The sequence below is a fragment of the Taudactylus pleione genome, unplaced genomic scaffold, assembly GCF_031769625.1.
Source record: "Taudactylus pleione unplaced genomic scaffold, aTauple2 ptg000386l, whole genome shotgun sequence".
Taxonomy (NCBI): domain Eukaryota; kingdom Metazoa; phylum Chordata; class Amphibia; order Anura; family Myobatrachidae; genus Taudactylus; species Taudactylus pleione.
In genome coordinates this window covers 8,942,923-8,961,024 of record NW_028284787.1, presented here as the reverse complement: position 1 = coordinate 8,961,024, position 18,102 = coordinate 8,942,923, and the positions used below count along the sequence as shown (strand labels likewise).

The 18,102-nt window shown below is 45.6% G+C and overlaps 1 protein-coding gene across 1 annotated transcript; it reads left to right on the top strand.

Annotated features, from left to right (window-relative positions):
- Positions 1–227: 227 nt before the first annotated feature.
- Positions 228–14,629, top strand: SNRPD1 (small nuclear ribonucleoprotein D1 polypeptide). Its single transcript, XM_088445647.1, has 4 exons — positions 228–409; positions 2,860–2,936; positions 11,592–11,783; positions 14,413–14,629. Exons 1-4 carry the CDS (start codon positions 396–398, stop codon positions 14,487–14,489), a joined length of 360 nt encoding a protein of 119 aa, XP_088301773.1. The 5' UTR covers positions 228–395; the 3' UTR covers positions 14,490–14,629.
- The last annotated feature ends 3,473 nt before the right edge of the window (positions 14,630–18,102 follow it).

Here is an 18,102-nt window from a genome sequence, read left to right as displayed (position 1 = left end):
AAGGAGGAGCCATCAGTACGCGCCGTATGTGCAGCTAGCAGTACCACCACCATTACGGTCTGTATAGCTGATTTTTTTTTTTCACTTTAGCCCTAACCATAATAATATGGAAGAAGAGGATCTATCTCATTCCATAATAATAATATTAGCTTCCGGACGCCCGAGTAATCAGGTCTGCAGAAAAATGGCGTCTGAGCCGAAGACACAATTCTATCCCACGGTGCACAGCGCTGACTTCCGCCACTCTGTGCCGCAACATCCGGGTCACAGCGGCTTCCAGTCAGGCGTCTTCCAGTAGCAGTTGTTAGTACATGAATATATACCGCATCGGTCCTGCTGTCCCTACGTCTGTTCCTGTGTGAGGGTGGTTGTGCTTGCAGCGGCCACCGGCAGACATGAAGTTGGTCAGGTGAGACGGTGCGGGGGCTAGATGGCTGCGGATTGTGTTTGCGGCGGGAACAAAGCTGCAGGAGAGATGTCTGGGATGCAGGCAGTGTATGCTTCCCGGTATAGGGGGGGATGCAGGCTGTGTATGCTTCCCGGTATAGGGGGGGATGCAGGCTGTGTATGCTTCCCGGTATAGGGGGGGATGCAGGCTGTGTATGCTTCCCGGTATAGGGGGGATGCAGGCTGTGTATGCTTCCCGGTATAGGGGGGGATGCAGGCTGTGTATGCTTCCCGGTATAGGGGGGGATGCAGGCTGTGTATGCTTCCCGGTATAGGGGGGGATGCAGGCTGTGTATGCTTCCCGGTATAGGGGGGGATGCAGGCTGTGTATGCTTCCCGGTATAGGGGGGGATGCAGGCTGTGTATGCTTCCCGGTATAGGGGGGGATGCAGGCTGTGTATGCTTCCCGGTATAGGGGGGGATGCAGGCTGTGTATGCTTCCCGGTATAGGGGGGGATGCAGGCTGTGTATGCTTCCCGGTATAGGGGGGGATGCAGGCTGTGTATGCTTCCCGGTATAGGGGGGGATGCAGGCTGTGTATGCTTCCCGGTATAGGGGGGGATGCAGGCTGTGTATGCTTCCCGGTATAGGGGGGGATGCAGGCTGTGTATGCTTCCCGGTATAGGGGGGGATGCAGGCTGTGTATGCTTCCCGGTATAGGGGGGGGATGCAGGCTGTGTATGCTTCCCGGTATAGGGGGGGGATGCAGGCTGTGTATGCTTCCCGGTATAGGGGGGGGATGCAGGCTGTGTATGCTTCCCGGTATAGGGGGGGGATGCAGGCTGTGTATGCTTCCCGGTATAGGGGGGGGATGCAGGCTGTGTATGCTTCCCGGTATAGGGGGGGGATGCAGGCTGTGTATGCTTCCCGGTATAGGGGGGGGATGCAGGCTGTGTATGCTTCCCGGTATAGGGGGGGGATGCAGGCTGTGTATGCTTCCCGGTATAGGGGGGGGATGCAGGCTGTGTATGCTTCCCGGTATAGGGGGGGGATGCAGGCTGTGTATGCTTCCCGGTATAGGGGGGGGATGCAGGCTGTGTATGCTTCCCGGTATAGGGGGGGGATGCAGGCTGTGTATGCTTCCCGGTATAGGGGGGGGATGCAGGCTGTGTATGCTTCCCGGTATAGGGGGGGGATGCAGGCTGTGTATGCTTCCCGGTATAGGGGGGGGATGCAGGCTGTGTATGCTTCCCGGTATAGGGGGGGGATGCAGGCTGTGTATGCTTCCCGGTATAGGGGGGGGATGCAGGCTGTGTATGCTTCCCGGTATAGGGGGGGGATGCAGGCTGTGTATGCTTCCCGGTATAGGGGGGGGGATGCAGGCTGTGTATGCTTCCCGGTATAGGGGGGGGATGCAGGCTGTGTATGCTTCCCGGTATAGGGGGGGGATGCAGGCTGTGTATGCTTCCCGGTATAGGGGGGGGATGCAGGCTGTGTATGCTTCCCGGTATAGGGGGGGGATGCAGGCTGTGTATGCTTCCCGGTATAGGGGGGGGATGCAGGCTGTGTATGCTTCCCGGTATAGGGGGGGGATGCAGGCTGTGTATGCTTCCCGGTATAGGGGGGGGATGCAGGCTGTGTATGCTTCCCGGTATAGGGGGGGGATGCAGGCTGTGTATGCTTCCCGGTATAGGGGGGGGATGCAGGCTGTGTATGCTTCCCGGTATAGGGGGGGGATGCAGGCTGTGTATGCTTCCCGGTATAGGGGGGGGATGCAGGCTGTGTATGCTTCCCGGTATAGGGGGGGGATGCAGGCTGTGTATGCTTCCCGGTATAGGGGGGGGATGCAGGCTGTGTATGCTTCCCGGTATAGGGGGGGGGATGCAGGCTGTGTATGCTTCCCGGTATAGGGGGGGGGATGCAGGCTGTGTATGCTTCCCGGTATAGGGGGGGGATGCAGGCTGTGTATGCTTCCCGGTATAGGGGGGGGATGCAGGCTGTGTATGCTTCCCGGTATAGGGGGGGGGATGCAGGCTGTGTATGCTTCCCGGTATAGGGGGGGGGATGCAGGCTGTGTATGCTTCCCGGTATAGGGGGGGGGGATGCAGGCTGTGTATGCTTCCCGGTATAGGGGGGGGGATGCAGGCTGTGTATGCTTCCCGGTATAGGGGGGGGGGATGCAGGCTGTGTATGCTTCCCGGTATAGGGGGGGGGGGATGCAGGCTGTGTATGCTTCCCGGTATAGGGGGGGGGGGATGCAGGCTGTGTATGCTTCCCGGTATAGGGGGGGATGCACGAGATGTAGGCTCTCCGGCACACAGCGGGGAAGAGGGTGTAGTGTACGCTTCCCGGGCCACAAAGGGGGGCGGGGGCTGCTGGCTGTGTAGGCTCCCCGGCGCACACGGGGGGTGCTGGCTGTACCCGGCCAGAATAGTGATAATATTATATTATCTGCACCTTTTTGTCTTTCAGGTTTTTGATGAAATTGAGCCATGAAACGGTGACTGTAGAGCTGAAGAATGGGACTCAGGTCCATGGCACCATCACAGGTAGGAATGTGTCTCTAATACTCTGGAGCATTGTAACTTGTATAAGTGATATCTCATGGTACTGTTAGTGGTATAATGGCACATATATGTGCTGTGTATGTTGTAGTTATCACCTGCCTTCCTTTCTGTCAGGTCTGTTTGATCCCAGTGATCAAAATTTTGATCTGAATAAGTGCTTGTGTGTTTATTTCATTTATTTGGAAGTATCAGCATGGTTAGGTTAAATGTGTTGTACATCTGGTAAATGTCGTAAGGCTAGGAAAAGTTTCTGTGTGTTTCTGACACTATTCAATTGTTGTTGCGCCTTATCCCTCGTTTACATAGACCGGGCGATACTCAGTTGTCTGTTATGTTTTTATTGCTCTTGTCGCCCAAACAGGCTTTAGCCGGGTAGTATGGCTAAACCAGTCTATAGCACTGATTAGCGCACCCAAGCCAGACTTGTCTCACATTTCTGCTCACCACCTCAGGAGGGTGCAAGCAGAAATGTTTGATCCCATGGTTATTGGAGCCTGAACGAAGCAACAATTGAATTGCTCTGTCGGGTGCCCATTACACTAGAGCTGTGCTAAATACAATTGAATTGCCCCCTATATATTTTAAATATGTGCTGATATACTACTCCCTATTTGCCACTGTTTTGTCTTTCAGTAATCCCTCATTTTTCTTGTCTGTTTCACTCACCTTCTCATTGCTTCCTTCCTCCTTTGGCTCATGCGCTGTTGATGGAACACGTCTTTTGAACTTGAGATGGAATCAGTATGAAATACAGACAGTCGGGACCCTGGCAGTCAGAATTCCGATGCTGGGATCCCGACAGGGTTAACATACCGACACTTGTTGGTCGGTATGCTAGCCCTCCCCCCTCTCTCTACCCTAACCGGCGCCGGTAATGTAAGTGTCGGCATCCCGACAGCCAGTATGCCGAACGCATACCCTTGAAAAAGATGTTATTTTTAAGGAGTCATCTTTGCCAGGACAGTCCAATAATGCATGGACTGTCCAACATGATTATTAATACACTGTGAATTTGGAGATGTGAAGTGTAATGGGGAAAACAGCAAAAAATATATTTTGGTATACTTTATCAACATTGTTACTAAATAGACCCCTGTGTTTAAATGTGTACCTGTATTTGCCCCATGGTGTTAGAATTGTATGTGTAATTTCTATGAACTACCTGCATGTTTATTGCCTAATGTTATCTTATTTGCCTAAATCTGGGTGAATCTGAAATCAGTGCTTAAAAAAAAAAAAAAAAAAAAAAAGTGGGACTTTTTTATTTTTTGTAAATCTGTAATACTATATAATAGTTCAGGCCTTCTGGGCTGCTGCCATATTTTCACTGTGCTCCTCATTTGTACCTACAGCCTGGAGGTGAAGTACTGTGCACAGGAAGGACATGTAGTATTACAGCTTGTTATCTGTCCTCCTACTCACGCACTTTCCTCCACCATTTATTTAATTGAAATTATTTGCTATTTCTGTATTTCAGCCCTGGGAAAATGGCTGCTTGGCCATAAACAAAACCCTTTATCCATTCGTTCTTTCCTCCTTTTTTTTTTTTTTAAATTGTGTAATATTTTAAAGAATTACACCTGCCCAAAAATGAAAGGTATACAATAGTTATGCCATACATGACTGACAAAGCAGTATGGAAGCCAAATTAACATATCAGCGAATATGAAGAAACACAGCCTGATATGCATAGCAAGGATATATAAAAATCCCCAAAACCGATATGGCTATTTCAACAAGTACCCGAAGGCGCTATTTGGGAACACGTGGTGTAAATACGGGCATAAGTAACGCACATCTAAATGGAGGTCACCTCCACAGACTAACTGCACAAAAGAAATGAAAATAAAGATAATTTTTACATCTGCCAAAAGTTAAATACACCACAATTACAGCCCCACCCCATATAACATAGGCATACCTGGATCCATAAATACTCCATGATACTCCAGGCCTCACCCTTCCCTCACCTGCCTTACCTCTAAATGTTGCAGCAACACTGATCTTCCTCTCACTGCTCCACATTTGCAGCATCACTCTGCTGAGTTGCTTCCTGTCCTCTCCAGAATACAGTTCAATGGTTTTTTGTTTTTTTTGCCCTCAACAACTTTTCATATATCTGGCATCACAAGATACCTGCCTCTGACGCATGCCTCTCTGGTAACCACTCTCACGCCCTCCCTCAAGATTTGTCCTGTGTTGCTGCCTACATATGGAACTCCCTACCCTGCTTGACCAGACTCTCTCCTAACCTTCAGTCTTTCAAGCTTTCTCTTTTCACTCAAAATAATAATGACCAGTATATCATTTTATAACTGGTCGTTTGTTTATTTTATTTCATTCACTTTATATACTCAGCCAGACTACATAGATTGTCACATGCCCTTTTACTCTTCCTTTCTGGTTACGTGGGATTTGCATACCCCATTTGTTGTCTGCTATTCTAATCCTGCACTAAGTATAGATAGATTCACCATCACTGTCAGGGATCCGTACCCAGTATCCCTGACGTGGGGGGGTGCACCTCTGCTATAGACAGAGCACCGTGATACAAATACCTTACTTACGAAACTGCCACCACCGATGGGAACAATTTAAAGAGGGCACCGGTCCTCTATTATCCCAATAATTGCACCGGCTCAGCAACAAGATTCCCACACAGTTAATCTGTCGCTTAACCTCTCCACAATTGCGCAGACTCTGCATCCCAGACCACACAGTTAAGTGACCAACCCTCTGCTTCCCGTACTTAACAATATGTGTAGCGTCACTAATAATCTCTTCAAAGACTAGGGTTCGGAGCATATTTGAAATAAACTAAAAAAGAATACTTTATTTACACAAAAGGTAGTACAATGCTTAAAAAAATGTTACAGAGAAAAGAATGGTTACACAGGTACATACAGCAATATAAAATGGTAGAGGTAGACTTACGGAAAACACGCTGTTAGAAAACACGCTGCGTTAGAAAACACTTAGCGTTCTGCCCAGGAGGAATGGTAAGAAATACAGAGACTGCAGGTTCAACTTCAATGCGACAAATTGATCCCCCAGTTATAACACAGAACACAGGGCTTCAATCCCTATTATCAGAATAGTATCACACCTCAGGTGATGTCATCAGTCCGTTCTGATTAGCAGATTAGATAATTGGAGGGCAGGAACCTCCCAGCTAAGTTTATAACAGAAAAAACCTAATAACTTCCCCTGTGGATGGACTACCTATAATATGGGGTATTCATCATAGTGGTCCATATTTTATCTGTTATACAAGTGTAAATATGTTGTGGTTGTCATAGTGCATTCCTGAGAGATCTCGTATCTTCAAAACTGTATGTCTCAGTGATCTGGGAATCGCACACAACCTGGATATGGAGTCCAGTTATATGTATATAATTTTCCAAGCTTCCAGCTATCACTGATGCATCACTTTTGTCACATAAACCATCCAAATATGACTGATCATTGATGTGCCATATCTCATCAACCTGGTTTCTATTTGTTTTACCCCCTATGGTGCTGACTGTCTATACATGCAGACACCAAGGCTTAACAATACACATGCCCTGGTGACAACATTATTAGAATTGAAAGGAAACACAGATAGGCTCTAAAATAGACAAATCTGTGTTGTATTTCCTAATTTCATTAACAGGGAACTTAGCCTGTCCCTGTTAATTTCATTACCTGGGCAATACTTTAACCAAGATGTTTCCTGCCTTGTACACTTCCAAGAATAATTATCATGTGACAGTCATATGTTACATTTAACAATTCTTAAAATTGAGCTGTGGCTCCGAAATGTGAGAATAGGCCCTTTCAGGAACATACAGAGCTAGGTGCCATTTGCATGTCAAAGGGTTAGTTTCCATCTTCCCTGCCTTTCATTAACTTGTAACAGGACTCAAAGAATACATGACCTAGTAAGGGCAGTCAATAATGAGTCAGCTCTCCTGCCCTCACATTTAGAAAACCCAGTTATTCTATGGCTTTTAATTACCAATCTGTTATGACATTAAAACTATAATTTGCGCTATGTGCCATATCGCTATATTCCTCACAATCACTATAACTTGTACTACTCCTGCATTCTCTACCAGCTCCAGTCCCATGACTGATTCTGTCCAATTAGTTCTATGGTTTCTGCTTTGCCCTTTCTAGATTCTAAGCCAGTAATGGGTAACTGGCAGACTCGGTTGTGCCCTAATTCACACTACTTTTCTCCACTCCATACCCTGTTGGCCCAACTTATTTTTTACTTTATGCTCTGCTGAGAACTCGCAGCCTCTACTCTTTACCTGATCTTAAGGGTAACATGCAGCCCTTTTTGGGTTTAGAGGGCTCCTCTTATGGTACTCTAGTGTATCAGTCTGGCCAACCCTGATGTAAGCTCTTATGTCTGCATCTTTTTTTGTCAGCCTTGTCTGTACTTTGTTCTCTTGTATTGGACTACATTTTGTCCGACTGTCCGATAAGGAGTATAGACTAGCGGGTGGGCAATAAGAGGCCTTCCAGCTGTTGAACTACACATCCCAGCATGCCTTGCAACTGTTTTAGCATGGTCAAATAGCTAAACTGTGGCAGGGCATTCTGGGATATATAGTTATAAAACAGCTGGCAGCTGCTTATTGCACACCCCTAGTTTAGAGACACCCTTAAAAATGATGGTAGAGAAAACGCAATTCATGTCTGCAAACTAATACTGAGGTCGCTTTAAAATGTTCCACCCTTAAGTCTTCCATCTTCTCACAACTTTTCTCTGGCTTGTGCTTTCTATTTACACTTTTTTTTTTTTTCCTTTGCTTTATTTTAATGCAGAGCTTGACAAATTTTTGTAAAATCTAGGAGCCATCTTAAAAGTTTAGGAGCCAGACCATCGTCCATTACCAAAATATATGACAGCTTGTATAGACCACCACACATGCCCTTTCAGTGTCCCTCAACCTAGTAGTAAGCCCCTTGAGATAGTGCCCCACAAAACCCCCCCCGGAATACTTACCTTAGGTCGCGATTTCGCGTCCGCTGCCGCTCTTCAGGACTATGGGGGAGACGTCATGACTTGGAAATCCCAGTCGCCAGGACTAAAATCTTAGTCGTCATGGCGACCTTGTGCCCGGGATTTGTAGAGCCATGTCTTAATGGTTGCGTTGTAACCTTTGGAAGTAAAATCAATCTTCTTTGTGCACTGGATAGAAAACATGTGGAAAGTAGTAGAGGACTTTTATGAAACCGACTTAATTTAATAAGTAATTTGGGCGACAAATGAATGTGATAGAACTTTACGCAATTTTATGGTTTAGATGATCAATCTTCCATCCTTTTTTTTTTTTTTTTTTTTTTTTTTTTTTTTTGAGTGCTAGCATGAGAACATTTATTGATTTGTGTTTGGTTGTTTGATTACAGGCATTTGAGCCGTACTCAATTAGAGCGGACCCGCAATACTTTTCCGTCTCCCAGACTGTTTGCCTACATCGCGTGTTTTGTAGACAGAAAAGTATCGCGCACGTGCCCGCTTTACCCCCCCCCCCCCCCTTTTCAATTTGAAAGTACGTGAAAACGGGACCCAGTGAAACTTGAACAGGCGGAAAGTACTGTCAGATTTGGGGAAATCAGCCTGACACCCCCAAAAAGATGCTCTGACATGGGGGTTAGCTATGGTTACCCCCGACTTGGCTTGCTGAAGGTATTTGGTGTTTTTAAACTGACTCAATAGCTGCTAAATAGCGTTTTTGTATATGTGGTGCAGAATAGTATTCGGGATGTTTTTTTGTTTCATTTTGCAGAAAATTTGGGGTACTTGAAAATGGGGGTCAGCATATTTAAAAGTTGCACAAATCATAAAATCCAACTGCCGCAAGTACCTGCAATAAAAAAAAACACTTGGGGCATACTAGGGCCGTCTTTTAATACGCGGCTCTTTTCATTACTCTTTGGGGGCATGCATTTTTAAGGGCTATAGAGAGAGGGACCCAGTTTAAAAAAAAAAAAAAGCTAGTCCTGTAGGACGCGCTGTGATTCCCCAGGCAATTGCTGCCAACTGCATCTCCCCAGCCAATCGCCGCCGGCAGCCTCTACCCTCAATGGCTGAGAAAAGAGTCTAGCCACTCCCCAGTATTGTCTGTGGAACAGCATTTTCCATTTCTTGTCAGACCGGCACTTGAATCTCTGAGGTTTGTTATTCCTTTGAGTATGGTGGAGCAGAGCAATTGGAGGAGGCGCACAGATCAAGCACCATACTATGGTATTCTCTGGCTGTTCACAAGGAAGGGTATGGCTAGCTGTAACGGAGACCATGGCCAGGCTCTATTAGCCTGGCAGCCACCAGGCTCAGGAGACTGTTGCGGCCCTTCTGCTGCTTCCCAGTGTAAGGGCAATCAGTCAGTATAGCTGGCCGGGCAGCTGCCTTATTCTGTGTCTGTGGAGGAAGCGGAGGGGCAGGCATTGTCTCCTGAGCCTGGTGGCTGCCGAAAATCTAGCCGCTGGGCCAGGCACACTGACAGACTGATCAGCGCTGATCTCTGTCTGAGCTCCCTGCCATAGTTGCATCTCCCCTAACCCAGTGTCCCCTCTCCCCCCTCCCTTCTACTAGGCAGCTGCAGCAGTGGTGGTGATCTTCAGGAACGCCCACCCCCTACTGCTGTTTGGAGGGGAGAGGGGGGTGTAAAGTTGTTTGTACATATATAATGCATATAGGTTTGAACAGCGCTTCATATAATTTTTTTTTTTATCTGTTTTCAATTGCATCCTGAGACCTCCCTCCTTAAACCTAGCACTGCCTGCCTTTACACCCCCTATACCCCCAGCTCTACCCCAACTGCTACCTGTCCCCAGCACTTCCCAAGCTTTTTAACTGCCCCCACCACCGGCACTGTCCCAACTGCTGCCTGCCCTTAGCCCAATTTTTTAACGTGAGGGATCCCTGGGACCCACATTTTCTTTTGCTCAGCGCGATCACTGATAATAAACCATTTGACCCCTTTTTAAGTATATACAATACCTTGCTTCTAGTAAGTAACAGCCTTCTAATGCTGTTTTGCTATCTTAATTTAGGGATCAGGATATTTTTCCCACTCTTTCATGCACTTTTCCCAGGTCCCGCACTATAGAAGTAAAGCACTAAATTGCCGCAACCTTCACGAATGGCCAATTTACAATTGATTCACAGGGGCACACTTTATGAAAATGAGTCCGCCATCTTTAAGGTGTGGATTCAAGCTTCCTAATCTGCAGAATTTGTGTATGTCCCAAAGCATCTAAAAAACATATTCCGAATAGCTGCCTCTCGAGGTAGTGAGAAGAAATGTGCGCTAGTAGGCACTTTTGGTGCCCAAATCAAAACTTAACATGGGTTTACTTGCTTTGCATGGATACCTGGTGCTTCTGGACCCGTACTCTCACCCTAATTGAGGGATAATTGAATTGCTCCGATGGGCACCATTATGTTTGGGTGCCCAAAAAACAGTTGAATCTCTCCCAATATTGCTGTTCCATATTTGTCTGTTACTACTTGTTTGCATACTCATATGGAGCGATTCAGTTTTTTTGCGCTCAACTGAGCCATTCAATTGTCTCTCAGATCTGGAGCGAATACTGCGGGTGCACAGTTTTCTGCTTGCACCAGATGGCAAACAGAAATGGATGAAAAGTCCTGGTTTTAAGAGTCCAAACAGCTGTTTCCCCGTACTAACCCGGGCTAGTGTTTTTCCTGCACGCTTTAAGGTGCGAGGGAATATTGAGAATTGTGGTAGCGAAGTCCCGCTGTACCAGTTGTTCTTCCCAGCTGTTATCCACAATTGTACCGCTCTCTTAAATCCTAATACCATGAAAAACAAAAATGAGAGAATTATTTTCTGTTTTATTCATTAAATACTAGTGATCTGTGTTTTTTTTCTTTTTTTTTTTTTGTGATTTATTTCAGGTGTGCATTTGCTAAAGTGGCAATGCAATTCCCCTTTATTGATGTCAGCAATTTGGATTCAATAATTGCCATCTTGAACACATTATAGGTTCAATCAAATTGTCTGCGATCTCGTGGGTGCGAGTCATCGCGACCGCAGCCACTCCTGACTGCAGCCTGAATTCGCATAAAAGCGCTCTCAGCCCCATAGGGTTCTGAGCAGAATTACGCAAATTCTGGGTCGGAGCAGGCCGTGATGGGTGCGAGATGTGGTGCCGTTGCCAGGGTTTTGATGTTGTGGCAATAGCACTTCGAATCCTGCGCAAACATTGGGTTTGACCCCTAAGATAACTGAAAGGGCTCAAGGACTCCAAAAGCATTTTGTTTTTTTGTTTTTTATCAAAACAGTGTGTGTTTGGAAAATGTTTTCCCACCCTAGTTTTGATATGTATGAAGTTACAGCACACAATAAATCAATTGACATGAAGTGACGGCAGAAATAATGGGCGCCCAATCAGAACAACAATTGAACAGGTCCGTCGGGTGCCCAAAACAATTGAATTCCCCTCTTACACCTGAGGATGATTTTTTTTTTTTTTTTTTAATAATAATGCTAAAGTTCCAAAATACAGAACATAGAATATGACTGGATCTATTTAATGTGATCAGGTGTATGTGTTTTTTTTTTTTATTTAAAGCCGATTTCCTTTTTACAACTGTATGCCTTTTTTTGATTCCAGGGGTTGATGTGAGCATGAATACACATCTGAAGGCTGTAAAAATGACTGTGAAGAATAGAGAGCCAGTCCAGTTAGAGACATTAAGTATTCGGGGGAATAATATCCGTTACTTCATCCTGCCAGACAGCTTACCCCTTGACACATTACTTGTTGACGTTGAACCAAAAGTTAAATCCAAGAAGAGAGAGGCTGGTAAGTTCCAATTTGTATCATTTTTCTTTCTTAACCCTGAGACTGTCTCTTTATTGTGGGCTGCTGTAGTGACTGTATAGGTCCAACAAATTGGATGTTACGCGAGTCTGGTTGTTGTGTATGTTGTATTTGTGGAAGGTGTTATATTTTGCGTTGAGACAGCTACTTTATGGGTTGTATTAATAATCATGTGAATAAAGCCTTGCAGTTTACTAGTAACTTGTGGCTCAGTGATGTGTCTGCTCCCTGGGGATTTCATAGGCATATGTTCGTATTCAATTTAAAGCAATAATTTATCGCCGATGACTTCATTTTCGCCTATTTCAATTATCCACGTATTCAATTTCAAAGACTCTTCGCAGGTTCGAGAAGTCTTTAAAAAAAAGAACAACTTTTCACCATGTTGAACATGGCGAAAAAAGTGCAGAATTGGGGTTTAGGGGTGCAGGCTTAAAAAAATTATCATTAAAAAAAAAAAAAAAAAAATCAATAGTTGGAGAGAACAAACGGGACACCCCGAACAAATAACTTTAAATTTGGGGATAAAAAAATGCCAAACGAACTATTTAATTCTGGTGAGGTCCAGAAGTATGCGGCAAGTGTTTTCTTCATTTGCGTAGAGTAGCGGCAGGTGCATTTTTGCAGAATTTTTAAAATTAATTTTACGGACTTAAAAATATGCTTACCCCTGTTTTAATGTACCCCAAATTTGATAGGAATAACTAATTAAAAAAAAAAAACCCGCTATTCTTCATAGTTGCACAAAAAGACCGCGGCTATTTAAAAACCCTAATTGCCTTCAGCGGGATTAACGGGAGTACCCAGTGTTCCCCCATGTCAGGACATCATTAGAGGGGTCCCAGGATGAATTCACAAAAATTCCCCTAATTTTCTCGATACCCTTTCGCAGGCTTCAAATTGAATTCGGGGATAAAGCGGGCAAGCACCCGATACTTTATCCCCAGAAAAGCTCCGATGTGGAGCGAAAAGTCCAGCACGGGCTTTTCACTCCCTGATTGAATATGACCCATACTCTTCTGAATATTGTGTGGGTGTTTTTTTTTTTTTTTTTTTTTTTTTTTCTTGAAAGGCAGCAAATATCTGAAGCTTCTTACAGATATTTAGGATTTGTTTAAATTAATCCTCTGTCCAAAAGCTGTAAATGCAGTATTTGTGGTGCTGTTCCTGTGTGTAATTCAATCAATCCACGCAGCGCATTTCTGCACAGCAACTCTGCAATCTGTCACTCAGAGAAGCACCTCCCTCCTAACAGCGGCCTGTTGCCGAGGAGTGAGAGCTTTGTGCACATATGTAGATATGATAAACATTAGAGTTCACATTTTTCAACTCTTGGGGGGGGGGGAGGAATCCAGTTGGCCACAGAACTTACCGTGGGGTTTTAGCCCCTGGGTTAAGAGCTTGGTGCTATTCAATTACTGTCTGCACTAAGCCCAGCACTAAACAAGTGGTAAATCCCTCGACTAATTGATTTTTCCCCTTAGTATTTTAAATATATTCATTTTTATATAGGTTATTTGCTTGTTTAAAAAATGTTTAATATAATCTGGGGAGCATTCTGTTGAGTTTTTTTTTTTTTTTTTTGCGGGGAATTTGTAGGATGTAAATCTGCAAAATAGCCCCAAAGTAGTATGCAACACCTGATGTCTGTCTAACCACTTGTTGGATAAACTTTCTACAGTTTTCATCTTGAGCAGATTATCTAGTCCAGTGTTTCCCAAACTCATTCCTCAGGGAGCACTAAAGCTGGCCACACGCTAGACCAACTTTCATCCAACTGGTTGGCTGGTTGGCATGAAAATCTGGTAACATATGGGAGTAAATGATCAGCAAGTTGCTCCTAAATGCCAGAAAACAGATGAAAATGGTCGTTCAGACAAGCATTTTACAAACAGTTTTTGTCCATTTTCCAGCATTTGCAGGCAAATTGTTGATTGTCATTTGCTTTCATACCTTACCATATTTTTATTCCAACCAATCAACTAGATGGATGGTTGGCTGTAAGTTGGTCTAGTGTGTGGCCAGCTTTACAGTGCATGGGTTCCATTTTTCCTAGCTGGTGCACAGGTGTATTTGTTACTGGCTGACACATTTTAAAAGATTCACAGGTGTAGCTAATTTCACTTGTGATTCTGTGAGGAAACCTTGAAAATATGCACTGTTAAGGCCCCATACATCAGCAATTGATTGCAGCAATCGTGCAATTGAAAAAGGGAAAGATTTTTATACACAAGCAATTGCACGATTGCTGCAATCAATTGCTGATGTATGGGGACCTTTAGTGCTCCCTGAACAATTAGTTTGGGAAACCACATGCGCCACATCCCTGATTTAATTGGGTATGAGCTAACTAGCATGAAAATGTGTTGTCTCTTCTCCCTTGCTACTTTTCATGTGCAGTGGTCACATGATAGTGTGTGTTAGGCTTCTTATGCTCTGGAGCTTGCAGTAAGTTTCATTTCCATTGTATTGGACAAGAAATTGTCTTATTCTAGATGTACATATAGATGCACGTTTACCCTTCTTAAATGCATCTCATTGCATTTACACTGTGTACATTTCATAAATTATAATCATGCTATAAGGTCCTTATTTATATTTTCCTACACAGTTGCTGGCCGTGGCAGAGGAAGAGGCCGTGGTCGAGGCAGAGGACGTGGCAGAGGAAGAGGAGGACCAAGACGATAGCTTAAGAAGAAAAGCAGTAATCATATGGACGAAATATCATTTTGTACAGATTTTGTTAAATTTTTAAGGCTCTTGTGTGTTCTCATCCATATTGGGGTTTATGAAACATTTTTGTCTTTTGAATAAAACTTAAAAGTGTACATCTTGCGATTTCAAGTTTTCATTTTACTGGGTATGTATAGAGACCAAGTCACTTTGGTTTGAGAAACTGAGCTAGATTCTTCTTTTTTAATCAGACCATGACAAAATTAGAGTACCATTACTCCACGCAAGGCCTAGTCCAGTGTAGTGATAAAGGCATAATATATAGAGTGTTCTTACACGCTATACAAATGTCTTCATACACCAAGTACGTCATATGGTGTGAGCTGCCCAGCGAGACCGAGACGCTCCGAGAGGAGTAGTGTACCGTATATTTCTTGATGTTTTGCACACAATGTACCAGAGACACTAGGCCACGACTTTAACCACACAGAAATTGGTTTTATAGACTCAGTTGCAGGTCAAGCACAACAGAACTTGGAGTGATAACTGTATCCGCATCAGAGACTTTTTTTTTTTTTACACAGATTCAGACTCTGTAGCACACATGTACAAATGTCGCGTACACTAACACTTCAGCTTTGTCACTTTTATTTGCTTTATTTTTGCATATATTTTGAATGAAAAACAGTCCGGCCGTGTCATCTGGCACCTGGTGCGTCAAAAGGGCTATTTGCCATGACTCAAGCAACAATGTATGAGTAGACTTCTGTGGCATGTCTTTCACGTGATGATGAGAAAATAAAAAAAACTAGGTCACATGAGGTGTCCAGTCAATCAGTAGCACTGTCTTCTGCTGCCAATTAAATGCAAACGCTGCTCGTTAAATTAGAGAAAGAGGAGACTACTCTCCCTTCTGCTCCATAAGATGCAGTCTGTGCAGGGCAGACTACTACATCTCACCATGCTGGGTATCATCCATCTTTTAATCAGCCTGTGGTCCTCCAACTGATGCTGAGCTAGAGCTCCCAGCATGCCATTGGCTGGTATTGCACAATTGCAGCTGTAGCATTGTGACCTTGACTTGATGCTCTCATTTTAACTTCTCCAATTCCTCAGCTCAATAACATTTACTTCCTCCCCCTGCTCATACAACCCCTGCAGCTTCTCTTAGATTCATATGCCTTTCTATGAGACTATTGCTTAATTTCACCGATTTTGTATAATTTTTCTGTTGTACCCATTGACACTTGATGGTTAAAGATCATTATTACTGTAATTTTTGGACTTTTAAGGTGGCACATTTGGTGGTGTTAGGCCATGTAGCGAATTTGATGGGCATATAAACTATATGGAGTTGTCTGTTCTGGGTGGATTTGTGGGGCATTTAAGAGGCATGTGCGGAGATATGACCAATGTAATTGTGAGCTTGATGCAATTACTTTTATGTTGGAAACCCTATTCTATGACTCTCGACCCTACAGAATTAAATATATCTATTTTTAGTGGTTGCACCTTTACTTATCAGCAATATTCACTTTCTGGAATGTAGGCTATATATGCTTTGTGTTTGATCAGCTTACATTGCCATTGTATTATGATATAATTGTTCCATTATGTCCTTACAGATTGCGACAACTGCGAATAGTGCGGATATATTCATGTTTTAACACTGACACCTTCCATTGAATTCCTGTGTGTACTGGAATTTAGCGATCACATTTTTCTTCTATAGAAAATGTATTTCATGTAACTACTTCATGCATGAATTCATCAAGGCCTGGGAGTGCAATTTTAATGCACAACCTCTACTCTGCTCTGGAACAGTGTTTTCTACTTCAGGGTCCATAGGGTATCCACAGGATACCTTGGGGGTATAGGTGATGACATCAGGCACCATAGAGTTAAGTTTTCAGCCTCCCAGGATGCACTAGGGTCTCCCTCCTATACCCCGCCCCCGAGCCAAGGCATCTCAGTTTCGTTGGTGCCCGAGTCGGAGCACCTGTTTAGAGGGGCTAAGAATAGCCCCTGAAGTTTTCTTCAAGGCAGCTGTGGCTGCCCATCTGGAAGTACAGCATGGACAGTCACTACTGACGTCCACGCTGTCTTCCCTACACCCCCGCTGGTACTGATCCGGGGATGCTGGTAAGCATCTGGGATCACAGCTAGCGGTGACCCCAGATGTGTTGGACCATGGCCGGCTTCAAGGGGGCAGCAGGTAAGCAGCGGGGTCCCGCAGTGGGTCCCCGCTGAAACATGGTCCTGAGTCCCCAGGCAGGGGGCTCCCTGGGGACTGGCTGCAGCCTGGAGCCAGGTAACCAACCTTCGCTTCCTCTACCCCCCTGGGACAGCGGTCCGCAGCTGAGCGGTAGCGCTGCGGCGTCCCAGGGGTTAATTGCATGCCAGGGGAGCGCGCCTCCCCTGCTGCACACCGCCCTCTCTGCACCTGCCGATTGGCCCTGTGGCAGCGCTCCTCCCCCAGGCTGGCCTCCTCGGTGGCCATCTTTGCAGAAGCATGGTGAACGCTGCTGGAAGCTGCTGATCGGTGGCATCGTGGTCTGGGTCCCCCGGCATACCTCTCCTCCGTTGGAACAGGTCTGTGTATGCAGCGCTGTGTCCTACCAGGCTCTGTGTCTCCAGGCTGGAGTTATAGTGCCTGTTCCATTCTCCCAGAGGGGCCAGGGTTTCTATTCCAATCTATTTTTGGTGCAGAAACCCAATGGGTCGTACCGTCCGATTCTCAACCTCAAGTCCTTGCGGGTGCCGCGCTTTCCGATGGAGACACTACGGTCCATCATTCTGGCGCTGGAACCTGGCGATTACATGGTGTCGTTGGACATACAGGGCGCTTACCTGCATGTCCCTATTCTTTTGCGGCACCAACAGTTCCTCAGGTTTGCAATCCGCAACGATCACTTTCTGTTCCGGGCGTTACCTTTTGGCCTGGCGACAGCACCACTTGTGTTCACAAAGGTTATGGCGGTCATGGCGACGTTCCTGCGGCTGCAAGGAGTCCGCATGTTGCCGTTCCTAGACGACCTTTTGTTGGTAGCAGGGTCTCCAGAGCTCCTTCTACGCCACTTTGATCTGACGATTGCAGTACTGCAACGGCACGGCTGGTTGATAAACTGGCAAAAGTCCACCCTGATCCCGTCTCAGAGGATTCTGCACCTCGGAGCCTTATTGGACTCCAGTCAGCAGAGGATCTTTGTGACAGGGGAAAAGATCTCTGCCTTGCAGTTGAGGGTGTGCAGTTGTCTGCAGAGTCGCCGTGTGTCTCTACACTCGGCGATGAGGTTACTGGGCTCCATGGTGTCAGTATTCGACATGGTGGAATATGCCCAGTTTCACTCCAGACCTCTGCAGCAATTGATCCTGTCCAAATGGAATGGACTGCCTCAGAGTCTCAAATCCCAGATGATGGTGCTCACTCCGGAGGTTCGCCTGTACCTTGCCTGGTGGTTGCAGACGACCCATCTCAACAAGGGTCGTCCTTTTTGGCTGGCGAACTGGGTCCTATTGACAACGGACGCCAGCCTTCGGGGCTGTGGAGCGGTCACGGGTCCACACTTGTTCCATGGCAGGAGCTTCCGATAAACATCTTGGAACTCCGCGCCGTCTTCAATGCTCT